The 16,011-nt window shown below is 41.3% G+C and overlaps 1 protein-coding gene across 1 annotated transcript; it reads right to left on the reverse strand.

The window, feature by feature from the left end:
• Positions 1-1,084: 1,084 nt before the first annotated feature.
• Positions 1,085-13,098, reverse strand: PDK4 (pyruvate dehydrogenase kinase 4). The gene is made up of 11 exons (XM_015420215.1): positions 12,703-13,098; positions 9,707-9,848; positions 9,068-9,139; positions 8,408-8,592; positions 7,871-7,960; positions 6,707-6,784; positions 6,172-6,248; positions 5,696-5,794; positions 4,775-4,885; positions 2,842-2,955; positions 1,085-2,400 (listed from the first exon to the last, which is right to left on the reverse strand). Exons 1-11 carry the CDS (start codon positions 12,848-12,850, stop codon positions 2,257-2,259), a joined length of 1,260 nt encoding a protein of 419 aa, XP_015275701.1. The 5' UTR covers positions 12,851-13,098; the 3' UTR covers positions 1,085-2,256.
• Positions 13,099-16,011: the final 2,913 nt, after the last annotated feature.

The raw sequence follows: 16,011 nt of genomic DNA on the forward strand, positions 1-16,011 counted from the left end.
AGTCAAGCAGCGTTATTTAAAAGAGTTTAATTTAAAAACCTTACAGTACATTTCAAGTATACCTGAAATTAAAGGCACACAGTAGCAGAAACAAGGCAATTGTCTAAATCCATTTTTGGTTTTGTTACACTCTGTACTTTGACATTGTGCGAACAGTGCAAAAGCAGACCAAAAGCTTGTTTTGCTCAGAAGATGTGCATAATATGCAGTGTGTCAGTCCCAGCCCTATAATTCAGCAAGTATGCTTCCAAAGGGATTCCAATATTCCTTTTACGTGTAAATGTTAACTGTTTGTGACAAAGATATATGAAGACAATGGCAACTGTGATTACTTCTCAGAAACAGTGCATAGATTGACAGCATATGTTAGGCTATTTTAATATTATCAAAACAACTTTTTACAGATTTCATGTGCTATAAAAAGTCAAAGTGCACACAATCTATCAGTTACCAAAAACACATTCTAGTAACACTGGATGGAAAAAAGCCTGACTCTACAAAGATGATTTGAATGACAAACATCTTATTTTAATAGTTCACGCACTGCATTAAGACCTCAATATTAACTCTGCTGTGTAGGTGGCAACTCAAGAATGTAACTGCAATTAGCACACCAGCTTTAAAATCATTTACACAAAATAGCCACTTTACAAAACAAAAATCTTAGTGGAGTGCCCATATCTGAACTAAGTTTATCATGGGAATAAAACATACAATACTCCAGCAACGTTAGCCGCTAAGCCTTTTGTAGATACACTGTACCAACAGCACACAATAGCCTCACATGCCTGGGATTACCTATCTGACTGAACTTAATGTTCACAGAAAGCGTGAACGTCAGCAATAAAGTTGCTATAACCGAGCACGGACACTAATCTTCACAGACAAGTTAGCAATCTTTTCAAAGTAAGCTAGGATTAGCTCTTCAGCATATTATTGCCTTTTTCAAAAAGAAAGGCTGACCTAAATTGTCACCAGCTGGGCCCTTACCAAACTCCCTCTTTATGGAGGTTCTAATTATTTGGAATGGAATATTCTCCCAATAATCACTTTTCACAGAGGAAGCACTCTGCCATCTTGATTCTGCAATCAAATGCATCATTTCCTCTCATTTTCCATTTACAGATTTTCTTTCTAATTCAGGTACAATATCCTCCAAGACCTGCTTATTATCACATCCCTGTGATACTCACATTTACAAATTAGTCCGAAGTCACATTTTTGTAAATTGAATTGTTTTGCATTCAAAACCGGCAGCTCCTAATTAACATATGAAAATGTCCCATTCTCTACTGAAGCAAAGACTTTCCAATCTGATTGTTGCCTGCATATTTGACACAGTACCATCACGAGAAGTAACCTGCCTCCTTACATACAGTCCTGCACTTCCCACTTTATTTTCTTCACAGGTTTCCTTTGGGGAAGCCAATTTTAAGATCAAATTAAAATGGCCTGCATTTAAATTCATTTCGATTTTTTTTAACCTCCTTATTGCTTTGCACTTTACATTAAACTTCACAATAGATCCATTTATCTTCCTTGATGTTTTTTTATAAGCATTTTATGCAATAAAAGCTCATCACTTTGAAAAATAATAAAAAGATGCTATATACAAGTACAGTTATTCTAGGAGTTAAAAATTCAAGTAACGTTTACCATGTGGCTTATGGGATGAAAAAAATGGCACTGTGTTATGGTCTCCATTTCTCATCAAACAAAAACTACTGAAGGGAAGCCAACATGGCATGTTGTCACAGCCCTTCAACTCGTGACCATGTCAAGTAGTACACTGAAGTATGTGTGCGCACCCCACCCTCCAGCCACAATCTGGTAGCAATATTTGGTAGTAGCCACAAAGACCAAGGAAAAAGTTAATACTATGTGCTGGAGTTCAACATTTATACATAGTTTTTGAACGTATCAAGTCCTAACTCAAAGGTATACTTCGGAGTGTTAATTTATATTTGCTTCCACGTGTTAATTTCCAAAGTGTTATGGAACTATGCACACAGCTTCCTATGCCTTTTGCTTTTCCTGGCACATCGGTCACCATTATCCATACAGTACACACATTGCCTACAGTGCACATGTTGACATCTCCTGCTCCGCACGGTAATTTCTTGTCTCTGGGAAATCCTGGTGTAGGACAGGAGTGGTCCAAAGGATGGTTTGATTTGTCCTGGACTGCAACATCAGCTTGATCCCCCTTTCATATTTTGTGCTTCTTCTTGAGCATGTCCTAGGCACATGCTGATCTCATGCAGCTGCACTCTGTCTTGACAAGTTTTTTGGCTCTTTACTTGGAACACACCAGTCATCTGCTTCTATAGCAATTTGATAATGTTTACAAGCAGATTTGTTGAAGACAGGAAGTTTCTCTACAGACTCTGTGGAAAGGGCCTAGAAAGGAACAGGAAAATAATTCAGTTAGATATTGTCTAATTCAAGAATAACTGAACAACCTTCATTTGAATCCAGGTATCAGCAATTACCTTGACTGCAACGATTTGAAAAAGCAAGACAGCCTTGTCATAAAATGATGCAGCAACATCCAATACTTCTAATCATATTAATACTAGTGTAATAAGCTGATAATACTGGAATGGAGCTTATTTTCTACAACAAGCGAAGGGGTAAGCCACGGAAAATAGGCTTAACCATTTTTTATTTGAAAGTAGCCACATTTGTGAAGAGGGAATTTGTTCTCTCACACAGCACTGGATAATAATTTATGATCATTAATATTTGGAACATAATGCTAACGTTGCTGTTAAACCAAGCTGAATTCAAAGGAGCAGACAAAAAACATATTGGGGTGGAGTAGAACATGTAACTATTTACCTTTAAGTAGATCAGAGCATCTGTTCCATAACCAGAGATGGAACACAAATTGAGGTCTCCTTGAAAGTATTTAGCATACAGCCGAGAAATTGGGAGGCCATAACCAAAGCCAGCCTAGGAAGAAAATGAGATCTCTTACTAACTGGAACAAGAGTTTTCTTCATTCTGGATTGTGTTTAATACAGTCAGCTATTTTACTATTACAGAGTCTAAAGAGATAGATCAAGATGGGTAGCCGTGTTAGTCTGTCTGTAGCAGTAGAAAAGTGTCTGTAGTAGTAGAAAAGAGCAAGAGTCCAGTAGCACCTTAAAGACTAACAAAATTTGTGGCAGCGTATGAGCTTTTGAGTCACTGCTCACTTCTTCAGATACAGCTACAATGTCAGATTCTAGCTGTATCTGAAGAAGTGAGCAGTGACTCAAGAAAACTTATACCCTGCCACTTTAAGGTGCTACTGGACTCTTGTTCTTTTCTAATGCTGGAATCCAAAGGACAAAGATTAGAATAGTAAAGATTACCTATTCATAATTTCAACATTGTATTATTACAGTTGCCTTTCCCTTTCCTTCAACTGCTATCTCCCTTATAAAAGCCGAATGGTGGTGGCACTTCTCTAGAACATTCCACACACTCCAAAATCAGTTTGCTCTCTGATCTGTCATTCAGAGGGTCTCCCTATCCACTGGCTGCTTTGCCTGAGTCCTGCCTCCAACATTCTAAACATTTTGCTAATCCTCTCCCCCCCATAGCCAGTCAGAACACAGAGGTCGTTTGCATATGCGACTTGATTGGCTTTTGCCTCTAACATTCTAAACAGTTTTGCTGTTCTGAGGTAAAGTGTGTCCAATCTCCAGGTGAGGGCTGGAGATCACTCAGAATTACAACTGCTTTCCAGATGGCAGAGATCAATTCCCCTGGAGAAAATGGTGGGCTCTGTATCCTTATATGCTGCTGAGGTGGCCCCCGTATGACAGCCAATGTGACGTAGCAGTCAGGGCTTCAGAGCACGGGAGAGGCTGCAGGTGTGTGGGGGGTGGAAAGCTGAAGAGTGAGGGGGAAATAAAGGTAGGTTGATGATTGGCTTGGCAGGAGATAGGGTTGCCAACTCCAGGTGGGAAATTCCTGGAGATGTAAGGGATGGAACCTGGAGATGGTGAGGTTTCAGGAGGCGTGGGACCTCGGAGAGGTACAAAGCCATAGACTCCACCCTCCAAACCAACCATTCCCTTCTGGGGAACTGTCGTTGCCAATCTCCAGGTAAGGACTGGAGATCACTCAAAATTACAACTGTTCCTTTAGGTAGCAGAGATCAGTTCCTCTGGATAAAATGGTGGACTCAGTGTCATTATACCCTGCTGAGGTCACCACAGCAAATTGACATTGAGACCTCGAGCCTCTTTCTAGAGGCCGTTGTATTTATTTCCACAACGGGCCTTTTTCCTAGTAATGAATAAAACCATTCTAGAATGAGCTATAATACTCTATAGACTGAGTTTTAGGCTGCTCCTACCTATCTATCTCTCCTCATTACCACTGCTCAGCAGCAAGTGTGGAAAAAGCACAAGGAGCTGGTGACATTTTTGCCTGTTCTTTGCTGGTCTAGTTCTCAAAGTGAGAAATATGTGCCTGGGCCTTTTAGAGGGAAGGCAGTAGTTAATGACTGACCATTCTTCTGTACATAGTTCCTTCACACACATAAAATTAGATGGTAAGAAGAACTGGTTCTAGGCTAGACTTCTGCCTAGCATACACCTCTCCCTCTGCAGGGAGAGTTGGGGTTTTATTTTTGATATGAAGGAGTTGTATGAAGCACATCCAGCAGCTTGAAGAGATGCAGCCCAAACACAGGCTTACTCTGCTTGATGGGAAAATATTGGATAAGGTGTAAAGTAGGCAGCTTTACACAGCAGGAGAAAGATCTTTGGTATCTTACCAAAGGAGTGGAATTGTTGCTGTCCATCACAGGCTTCGGAGCTGTAGAATATGTGTAGCTGAAGAGGCTTTCTATTTTTCTCACTGGAACACCACCACCTCTATCAGATATCTATTTAAGAACAAAATCAGCTATTAACAGCAACTAGAAATATAAATCTGTATTTACTGCCAAAAGCTCCTGTTGTACAAAATTCGTTGACTGAAGGCATGTTTTGTGCAGAACAATTTGCAGCTGTAAACAGCCATAATCTCCAAAAGGCTTTTCTACTATTCATAATTGGCTGCAATCCATAACCCTATTATCCCAGCAATCCAGTTTAAGGCAAGGACACTTTATTAGTGACAGTTCTAGAGGAATAACTATACTATTCTGTTGTGGCCACAATCAGTGTTCCCTCTAAGCTGAGTTGGTGTGAGCTAGCTCACAGTTTTTTAGCCTCCGGCTCACACATTTTTGTCTTAACTCAGGACAGATGGCTCCAGAGCAGTGTTCCCTCTAAGCTGAGTTAGTGTGAGCTAGCTCACAGCTTTTTAGTCTCCACACATTTTTGTCTTAGCTCAGGAAGGACGACTCCAGAGCAAACTAATTTATGCAGAAGCCAAATCACTGACTCACAACTTTAATGCCAGTCGCTCACAAAGTAGAAATTTTGCTCATAAGACTCCATTGCTTAGAGGGAACATTGCTCCAGAGCAAACTAATTTATGCAGTAGCCAAATCACCTGCTCACAACTTTAATGCCAGTAGCTCAGAAAGTAGGATTTTTGCTCACAGGACTCCACAGCTTAGAGGGAGCATTGGCCACAATACACAGGAATCTAAGGTGCTACAAGACTCCTGTATATTAATAGTGAAACTGTTAAAACTGTTAAATCATATTCCCAGCCTACTACAGTACTGGCAAGAAAAGCCAGTTACCTTAATTGACAGGTCTTCTTTCCCAAGGACAATGGTCACCTCAATTGGATCAAGAGAAGGTTTGTTTTCTTGATGTTCAACTGTTGCCCTCATTGCATTCTATGAAAAGCAAAGAATTGGAAGACTTAATGCAACTTATACACAGTTCAGACATTTAATTTTTGTGTTTTGGATTTCAAAGACAGATTGGACCCCCAAATGTCATTAAACTGATGTTCCTCCAACTAAGACAGAAGTTCTTAGCAGTTCAGCGTTATTTCACTCTATCCTTAATTGCCATTATGTTACACTTCACTGTCTATTGCCTGTGAGCTTCCCTTTTTGTTTCCTTTTAATCCTAGTTTGCTATTATCAGGAGGACTGTAGTTTCAATGAACAGAAAAGTCACTAGAGCCCCCTTCAATTGAACTCCCAAACAAGTGCATGATTAAAACCAAGGTACTGAAGATGATTTCTTCACAGCCACAAATACAAACCTTGAAGAGTTCAAACAGCATGTGGAAGAGATGGGAAGGAACATATACTATGTGAATAGGCTGCCCAGCTGTTTTTCCTGCAGAAAAAACACAGGCAAACAATCAGTCCTCTGGTTTTATTATCCAAGTGCAAATGATTTCACTATTAGTGCATCCATAGCAGTTTTTGGAGAGCCGTGACTGTTAAGTCACAACATTATGCAGTCCACACAGCATTCATAGCACTCTCTTCAACAAAGAGACCAAATTCATTGCAGTTTGTCTGTTCTAACTGCTTTTTATATAAAAACAAATGATTAAGTCAGCTATTTTACAATCATGTGTCAAGATAATCTTTTTTGCTAGTATATCACATCTTATTAAGTGCTGCATAGATGAATGCATACTAGTACAAAAATTTAGCATTATCTTCAGGGCAAAAAGTTACAAGTTTGTCGTTCAATGTGATGCATACAGAAATGCACCCTAGTAAGAGCAAGGACCATATGGCTAGCCTAATATAGTTGAGATGGAAAAGGGGATGAAAAAATCTCACCATTCACTTGAGTAAGCTTCAGGTCTGGAGAAGCAAAATAATACTGGTCACAAAGCATTTGGGCACTCTGGAAAGCATCTGAAATTCAATTTAAAAGGGAAAATGTTTTAAATAAACTCTCATTTAGAATTTCACATTATCAAGACATTGGATTACTTCCAAGCCAGTATTCAATGTGAGGACAGAATAGTCTTGCTGCTGAGAGACTTTCAGCTCTTATACTCTTTGAAACACACTGGCTCATAAGTGCACAGCTTATTTTAATGAGTACATCAGAACGAGGCCTGTAGCCATGGTGGAGCTCCTTGGGGCTCATGCCCCACCTCAAATCTGCCCTGGCCCTCCTGCCCTCTACCCCCACCTTGATCCTTTTTTTACTTGGTTGTGCCGTACTCGCCCTCCCCCCAACCACAGCGTGGCACACTCGCGCTCAGGGCCAGCAAGAGACACTTGCTCCCTTGCCTGATGAGCTCCAGCAAGATGGGCTGGACTGGCTGCAGCTGAGCAGGAGGGGAGGGAAAGGGACACCGGCTCCTAGTTGTAGAAGTTGCCGAACCAGCGAAGGGGCCTTGGCAGGGTGGAGGAAGGGAGCTGCCTTCAGGCCTGGGTGGGGCTTGGGAAGGGAGGCAGGCAAAGAAACAAGCAAAAGGCCAAGCTCGCTGGGCAGAGCTTGGCACAGAAATGCCGGCAAATTGCACAAGGACCCACCGGAGCAGCACCCAGCAACAGCCAGGACAATGCCTTGGCCAAGTTTATTCCCTTTGCTGCTCAGCCTCCACCTCGCCCAGCTTGCCACTATGCCGGTGAAGGGCGGCACCAAGTGCATCAAGTACCTACTCTTTGGCTTCTGGAGCACAGAGGCGACTGGGGACACACACACACACACACACACACACACACACACACAGAGCAGTGGGACTTGGCTCTCCTGTCGCTGCAGATGTAGGTCATCCTTCTCACTTCTCTGTCTCCCTCCCCTCAATCTAATTAGTGGTGATCTTATTGAGCTGCCCACCTCCCCACTCAGAACTACTATTTCGTACAAGAGTATGAAGATACACAGCAGGGCTAAAATCATGATATTACCTTTATCGACTAAGAAATACTCATACTGTCTGCAGGTTAACAGACATGAAATTACATGATCACAATTTAAATACCTACCGTGCACTAGATCCACAACGTCACAGCAAGGGTCAATGCATCCAATATGCTTTGGGTTGCCCTGAATGTTATTATTATCAAAAATAAGTGCTGCGGAAAAGAAAAATAGATATTTCAAATTATTTAACATAATTTACCAGACCTATCTAACTTTCAGCTTCAATTTTTGATCTCATTTCTGTATGTTCCTTATTCCAAGACACCCAGGTTGGGCATACATCTGATTTTATTTTTCACAACCACCCTGTGAGGTAGATTACACTAATATAAAGTGTTGTACAGAACCAGAATTGGAATTTCAACTCTGGACTCCTTATAGTATCTACTACAGCATACCAAGGTTGCCTTATACAAAATTAGACCTTTGGTCCATCATGCTTAGTACTATCTACTCAAACTGCCAGTGGCCCTCCAGAGTCTTAGGAAGAGGTCTTTCACATCACCTATTACCTAATCCTTTAAATTACAGATGTCAGGAATTGATATGACATATTATTTTATTAATGCTATATATATTAGTGTGACATCTCAACTTACTGTGCTGGTTTATTAACATCCGGATAGATATACGGTTCATGTAAAACCGATCCAAGAAGTACTGGATGTTTTGATTGGTGAATGGGTCCATTTTAGAAGAGTCTCTGTATTCTAGAACACCTTGTGCCATTGTAGGTACAACATCATGGTGTCGATTCCGGACTTTGACAATAGCATCTATAAAACTTAAAGGACAGAATAACTTCAGATGTGCCTACATAAAGAAGCCAGAAAACCAAAAATGGCAAAATTAACTTACAATTATATAGATATAATCATTTAACTTTAAACAGAAGCAAAAACAGGATACAAACCAGAATTCCTACACTCCTCCTTCTACAAAAAACTTCAACAGAGCTACTGTAACACTGAGGGGCAGAAATTGCTTACTTCCCCTCAATATTCATTCTGTCAAGGAAAATTAAGCATTCTAATGTTGGGTTGACAGTTTGTAATTTATTGTCAACTTGTTTTATTTCAATGTGTCACATTTCCGAACATCAGGTGTCAGTTACAGTTATACTTGTAAGCTATCTCATTACTACGTAAATCAACAGTATCTGTGTCCAGAACTGAATAAAGTTGAAGTGACTTAACAACAGATGGCAGATAATTTGAACAGAGCAAGATACTGAGAGTATACAACACAGAGCAACTTACTCAGATAGAACTTTGTGGTTATCTGGTTTTTTCTCACGGAACTCAACTAGCTCCATCAGACTTTGGACATACCTATTGAGAGTACAAATATAAAGCAGGTTATCAGTATACGGCAAGAAAAGCTTCTTGCACAGATAAGGTTCCTCAATAAGGCTCTACATTTTAACAACACAAGCTCAAACAGTAAATAACTGAGCAAACAGACTACTGGTGCATGTTACGTTAGGAAAATATTTCAAATTCCTTGCTGCAAGCATTGAAGTTATAAGCACTGATACACCTTGGATTTTGGGTGGCAAGACTGAATGCAGGCTAGATTTACTTTTGTAACTGCTTTTCTGAGAAAGTTGGGTATAGGATGTGTGGTTTCATTTGGGTGATAGCATTACATACGTCAAATGGACAGTACAATGCATCTCAATATGTGTACAAAGGGGATTACAATTTGGGTTTCTTTACCTTGACGCACTTAATGGCGTCATCTAGTACAACCTCTTCACACAATCTGATCAACGTGTGTTACGTTCAAGGTCATACTCCCATTGTATTATAAAGTTTGCTTTCCTTGAAGTTTAAAATATAACTGATGCCCTCGTCTCTTTAAAAAACAAACCCTGGTGCAAAAGGTTTGTAACTTACCAGCTTTTTACCAGCTGTACTGAAGAAGTGCTCAGCAATGGACTAGGGAGGAGGTCAATTTCTTTCAGAATATTTGCCAGCCGCACAGGAAGTTCATGCCGCAAGAAGGAAAAAGAGGTTCTTTCACATGCATTAGTTGACCCTATGAAACAAAGTAGTCACCTTTAAGATGTTTCCAACATAGGTATGTTAGTATTAGATTTAATAAAACTTGATATACCACCATTATACCCTACAAGTAACTCAGATATTAGCACAAAAGACTAGTCATTATTAAAAAGGAAAAAAAATCTTGCACAACTGCAGTAACCCATACAAAATAATCACAGAAGTCCTCAAGTCTACCTATCATGCTTTTTAAAGCTTGCACTTCCCTTGCAGCATACTACTGCATTGTAGATAAGGTCTTACAGAAAAGAACTCTAGTGTAAGTTATCACAGTACCAGCAGTAAAAAAAAATCTGAAAGTTGTAGTTAAAGGGACAGCTCATTCAAGAACAGTGAAATGTATGCCCCATCTAAGATTTGTTTTAGCAGACGGTCCAAACTGCAATACACATTTCCTTTTTTAAAAGATGTTAAAAAAAAGAACCCCAATTGCTTTTAGATTTTCCTAAACTGTGTGTGGTATACTTTAAGTTTTATAATTGGCATTAAGAATATGTAGCTTAAAATAGTTCTGGCTTCTTTACAAGTTAAAATGACAGGCCTGTTCAGAAAACAGATACTTACAAACAAAAACCAGCTGTTCCCAAGTGCTCACATCACACAGACTTGCTACCACTAACAGCATATATTGCCAACTTAAAATAACTTGAAGCCACTGCACTTTCAGGTTTTGTTGGAGTGCCCTAAGTTATTCTATTCGCAGCAAATTGACCATGTTAGATGCTGATGTGTCTGAAACTCTTATGACAATTAGCTGCTGGATGTCTGAAACTCTTATGACATAGGGGGAAAACATTCTACCAACTGAAAACTTGTACTAAATTAGCAGTAGACCTTTACTAACAAGGATTGACACTGATGCCTCAAAGGCTAAAGGCTACAATACGAAGACTCACTCTATGATTACAACATAATGGGGGCAATAATAAAATACTACCCATGAATATTACTAATGGTAGGGATGAAATGATACAAACAGTAGTGTTGAAAATTAATTGGCAAGTTACCATAACGAGATAAACAGATGGTCTTATATTTTGGGATCTGAAATACTTTAGAATTTTCCCTGTCTACTGTAATATGAGAATATGGCAAGCAACCACAGCCAATGGGATAAGAGTGATTCTAAGGATTCCTAGAAAGATTCTGTCACTAAAGAATTTCTTTTTCAAGTTACACTGCTTCCTTGGAGAGGTTTTTAAAAATAAAAAGTAACAAAGATAGGAAAGAAGTCCAGACATCTTTGTCTCCAAATGCTTCACACTTTACTGCATAACAACTTAACAACAGCTACACTGCATTGGAAAAAAGTGTGCTATGAAAAAAATCCAGGTTAATTTTACCCTTATTTCAGTTGACTGTTCAATTGCAACTGCTCAAATTAACTAAATTGTCTCCTCTAGTTTTTCTACATTCTTTCTTGTAGAGATTGTTGCATAACAAAACCATATTGGAATAGCTCCAGTGGTGGAAAATTCTCTGTGCTTAATGGGTCACAGTTGCCATTAACCTCTTGTTTCTGTGCACAGAGCAAGTTTATGCACTATGAAAACTGTTACAAAAAGACAAGGAATTGTTTCTACCCTGAAAACCACAATAAAAGTTTGAAGTTGAAAACATTTGGAAGGGGGGGATCAAAAAGCCTTATCTAAAATATGCTCATGCAACTGGTGCAAACTTTTTTGCTTTTTAATCCTTGTGAATCACACCTCTAGATAAATCCTTGTGACTCACATCTCTAGATAAAGACACAGCAGTGCACTATAAAACACTTGATCATTTCTTTTACTTACAACTTCTCCATCTGCTAGAAAGAGATGAGACATGGGAAGTCTGGAAAACGTTTTAGTTACAGGTACCAGGGCATATAAAGGATGGATGCTGAGTGACAAATTGGGTCAGAGCAAAAAGAGCAAGAAATCAGCTACTCTCCCATGGTGCCTGGGTCCAGCTCAAGTGAGATTCCCCCCTATTTCCAACTACCATTGCTAAGGCCACAGCAAAAAAAAAAGGGAAGTGGACAGGTCCCCCTTCCCCTCATGACTGCCCTATGATTTCACCATTGGGAATCATTTTTCAGGTAAAAAGCTACAGAAATATTTAATCTAGGGACTGCATCTCTGTCCCTTACTCAAAACTATCCTATCCCCCCCGAATTATCAGTGTCCCAACCACAAAAATATATACTGGAAGAAACCCTGTTAGGAGCTATACCCAATCAAAGCATTATTTTTCCATCTTCCCCATTAGTTTGGAACAAGCACCCCTCACTCAAGCCCCCTCCCTTTCCCTCCCGGAGCCCAGTCTGAGGACGCTGCCAGCCGTTCCTAGAATAACCGCAGCCCTCAACCCACATGTCACTGGGATCTTCTACTGCATCATTTGCGAGAGATTTTAACAGTTGGAAATAGAAGTCTGATCTGCACATACAGCACAATGAGGTGGTGGAACCAACTGCACCATTTCAGGCTGCAAGGGAAGAGGAAGCATTGCTAAAAGTTTCCCTAAAACATAAGTTATTCCATGCAAATCCAAGTCTTACGGAGAACTGGGGTGCAGTAGCTCATTATGATGCGCTATTTTTTTACCTGCATGGAGAGGTCTGTGGGGGGTGTTGGGTTTTTTTACCATTATCATATGACTCTCCCCATCTACAAGTGGAATTGGTACATTCCCATTTTACCCCCTCAATTCCGCCACATGTCCAGACCAGGCATAAACTACTCCAGGGGCACAGGAAAAAGCGAGCGGCAGGCATAAGTGGTGGAAAGCAAAGGAAACATAACAATAATTAAGGATTAAAAATAAATCTCACACTTCGCTCTCACCAAAATCGAGGAACTGCTTAATGGAAAGCGGCGACGGAGAGTACCGAGCAAAATGCTCCACCTCCCAAGTCGCTCGACCTCCTCCGCCGCCTGTGGTCGTGGCAGCCAAAGGAGCCGCGCTCCGCAAGGCGATCCGTGCGGCCTTCATGCCTGCGCTGCTATTTGCGAAGATTACGGAAAATCAGGCGGGCGCCACTGGAGGTACAAAACTAGGATTGCGCGCAACTTTCTCCCTCGAGCCGATTCGAACCGTCTGGCCGGAGCCCTGCACGTGCAGCCCCTATTTACCAACTCCAGACCACCCTCCAGGGCGGGGTCACGGACTGAACCACGCCCCCCTCGGGCTTACTGTCGGTGAGTGAGGGAAACCTCCCCTGGACTTCATGGTCCCCTCCCCTCCTCAAGGTATCGTGTGGGTCCCTGGTGAAGGGGCGGGGATGGATACCTCAGGAGGAGGAGGAGGAGAGGAGGCTCGCTCGCTGGAGGTCTGGGCGTGTCCCCCAGTCTGCCAACGAGCCAGCTCAGTGCCCTTGTTTACGCGTTTTAGGACGCAGGACAAAATGTCAACAACCCCCGCGCGCCCATCCAAGCGCCCCCTGCACGGCATTCTCCCTGCCCAGCGACGAGAAACAGTCACGGGACAGGCGCAGGCCCATAGAGCGAGGGAACAAACGCTTCCCTCTCCTCATTGGCTGTTCGAATTGAAACGACTCTCCCGGGCGCAACCAATCGGAAGGCTGTATCCACACTGGCTCCGTTGACTTTGGGCAGGCCTCAGGGGCGCGAAGGGGATAAACAACTGGAGAGACAATTCCTGAGGGGAGGGGGGAGGGGTTGTGCTGCGTTTTCCGAGAACAGGAAGAACACAGCGGGGGAGGAGTGGGAGCGTCACGGCCGCCCTTTCGGGAGAGCGGTCTGAGGCGTGTGTGGTGCCGTGCTGGGAGATGAGAGGCGGCTCCCAGGCAAACCACTCCGCAAATATCCTGAATATAGTTTAAACATAAACAGCTCCGTTGGCTACACGAATAAACCGAACCGAGAGGTCGAGGAGTCACATTAGCTTTCTGGTTATTTTCCGCACTTAACGTGGCCAATTGTATCACTGTGATATTTGACCTTGTCTTAAAATGGGGAGGGAGAAGACGAACGATAATTTCCTGGGCCTGCGTTGTTTAGTCTGGAGTACGGGATCTGTTCGTGGAAAACCGGTTGGGTTCCCTGCTGCCTGGTGCAAACCTGATAGAAGAGGCACCAAAGACTACTGCAGCGAAGTACTTAAGAAAGACTTTTGTTTTTGACAGTTTAAATGCTAGCAGTTAATCAGTCGTTCCTCTAGAGCTAAACCAAACGCACACATCCTCTGTAAAACAAAAGAACACAAGTGCAATAATTTACAGTAACAAAACGAGATTAATTGTAAGGTGATGCATTAGGTAACAGAAGTTATAGAACTCAGGTTTCTTTAAAACATTTTTATCCAAAAGAATAGGGCTGTCAGACAGTTAAAGAGATCTTGGCTGATTAAGTGTAATACAGTTATTAAATCTGCATCATTTGCATAAGAATAAAACAATACACAGCAGGCTTAAGCATTCCCCTGATGTGTTAAGAGGTATGCCTTTTGATGATGGTGGTTCCTATTTGCACTTCTCATTTATTTTTAAAAAATAAATTAAAAAAAATCAGATGGTTTACTCAGTCAACAGAGTTTTGTTAATCCAACTAAGTAACTAAAAGTTTCTGCTATATTTGGGTATTTGAAGTGTTGGCCCTTGCCTCGTGTGTAATAAGGCAACAATTGAAATGACAATTCAAATTGCAGGTTTGGTTTGAAAAGCACTTTATAGGCTTTGTTGGGTTCATTCACATAACAGTGTTCTGAGGTAGATCATGTGTGCTGCCAGATGTTATCTGTGTCTAGTCAGAAGTAGGTGCCTTTATGTTTAGCGGGACCTGTGCCCAAGTAAGTGTGCACAGATTTATTATTCCCATGTTGCAGAGAATGAATAGGAATAAGAGTGAATGGCTTTTGTTGTTGTTGTTCAGTCGCACAGTCAAGTACGACTCTTTGCGACCCCATGGACCAGATCACACCAGGCCCTCCTGTCTTCCGCCGTCCTCTGAAGTTCGAGGCCATATAATAAGTATACTGTAAAGGTGAATCTATGATCCATATGTTCCAAATAAGCTTTATTCATGAGGCATTCTTTTGTTTACATCTGGAGCAGGGAGTTTAAATGATAAAAGGATGGCATTTCCCCTTTGGTTTTTTGGTGAGCAGTATCACTAAATGCCCTGTCGGGTTTACAGGTTAAGTGACTTGTGCTTTTTATGTTAACAGCATATTTTTAACAAACAGGATCAACTCAAATATGAGAAATCTCAGAGTTATCCTCTGCTTTATTTTTCCTCTCCCACTGATTTCTATATCATAAGTATGCAGAAATTAAAAGTAGTCATCTTCTTTGTTGGGGTGAGAGATCCAGAGAAAGGGAACAATTGCTAACACAAGCTGAATGCCTGTGAGTTTCAATATGTAGGAGAAGAAGAGATGGAAGAAATCTAGGCTTTCCCCACCTCCACACATTTGCTCCCTAAGGAAAAACTTCTGTGGAAGTAACTGGCTTAGGTTTTTTAAGAAACAAATGAAAGATTCAATCACATAAATAAAACAATTATTACTGGGGGAAAAGTTATCACATAAAATACTATTTTAGTGGATGAGATTGAGTTAGTTGGAATGCTGAAGAAGTCCTACACCTTAGACTGGGAGATCCAATACACTATTTTTTAGATCCAGGTGGGTAGCTGTGTTGGTCTGAAGCAGTAGAACAACGTTTGGGTCCATTGGCATCTTTAAAACCAACAAAGTTTTATTCAAGGTGCATGCACACTTCTTCAGATACAGTGAAATACATTTTATTGTACCTGAAGAAGTGTGCATGCACATGAAAGCTCATACCTTGAATAAAACTTTGTTGGTCTTAAAGGTGCCACTGCACTCAAACTTTGTTCTATTATTTTTTAGGCCACCTCTGATCCACTTCTGGTACCTTGTTTCTTGGCAGAATCTTTTGGAGGGTGTGTGTGGTGGCCTGGTGCCAGCGTGACCCTTTCTGTATCCCATTACCAGCTCCATGGCAACCCCTACATCTCTCATTCCACAGGAGACACTGAGTCACCGCAAGTTCTCTCTAATACCTAGTGGTGGCCTTGGATGGATCCTAGTGCAGCACTCCGGGGAAGGTAAAGGACTTAGGGTGGGCACAGTGGGCTGGAGAATGAGAAGGAAATAAGGAAACCAGATGT

Source organism: Gekko japonicus, unplaced genomic scaffold (assembly GCF_001447785.1).
Source record: "Gekko japonicus isolate JY-2015 unplaced genomic scaffold, Gekko_japonicus_V1.1 scaffold154, whole genome shotgun sequence".
Classification (NCBI taxonomy): Eukaryota; Metazoa; Chordata; class Lepidosauria; order Squamata; family Gekkonidae; genus Gekko; species Gekko japonicus.

Excerpts from the sequence above, each read along its gene's own strand:
- PDK4 (XM_015420215.1), bottom strand. The coding sequence starts at position 12,850 with ATGAAGGCCGCACGGATCGCCTTGCGGAGCGCGGCTCCTTTGGCTGCC. Across the intron at positions 8,593-9,067 it reads AACCACAAAGTTCTATCTGA|TTTTATAGATGCTATTGTCA; the intron begins GTAAGTTGCTCT and ends CTGTCCTTTAAG. Across the intron at positions 2,956-4,774 it reads GCAACAATTCCACTCCTTTG|GCTGGCTTTGGTTATGGCCT; the intron begins GTAAGATACCAA and ends TTTTCTTCCTAG.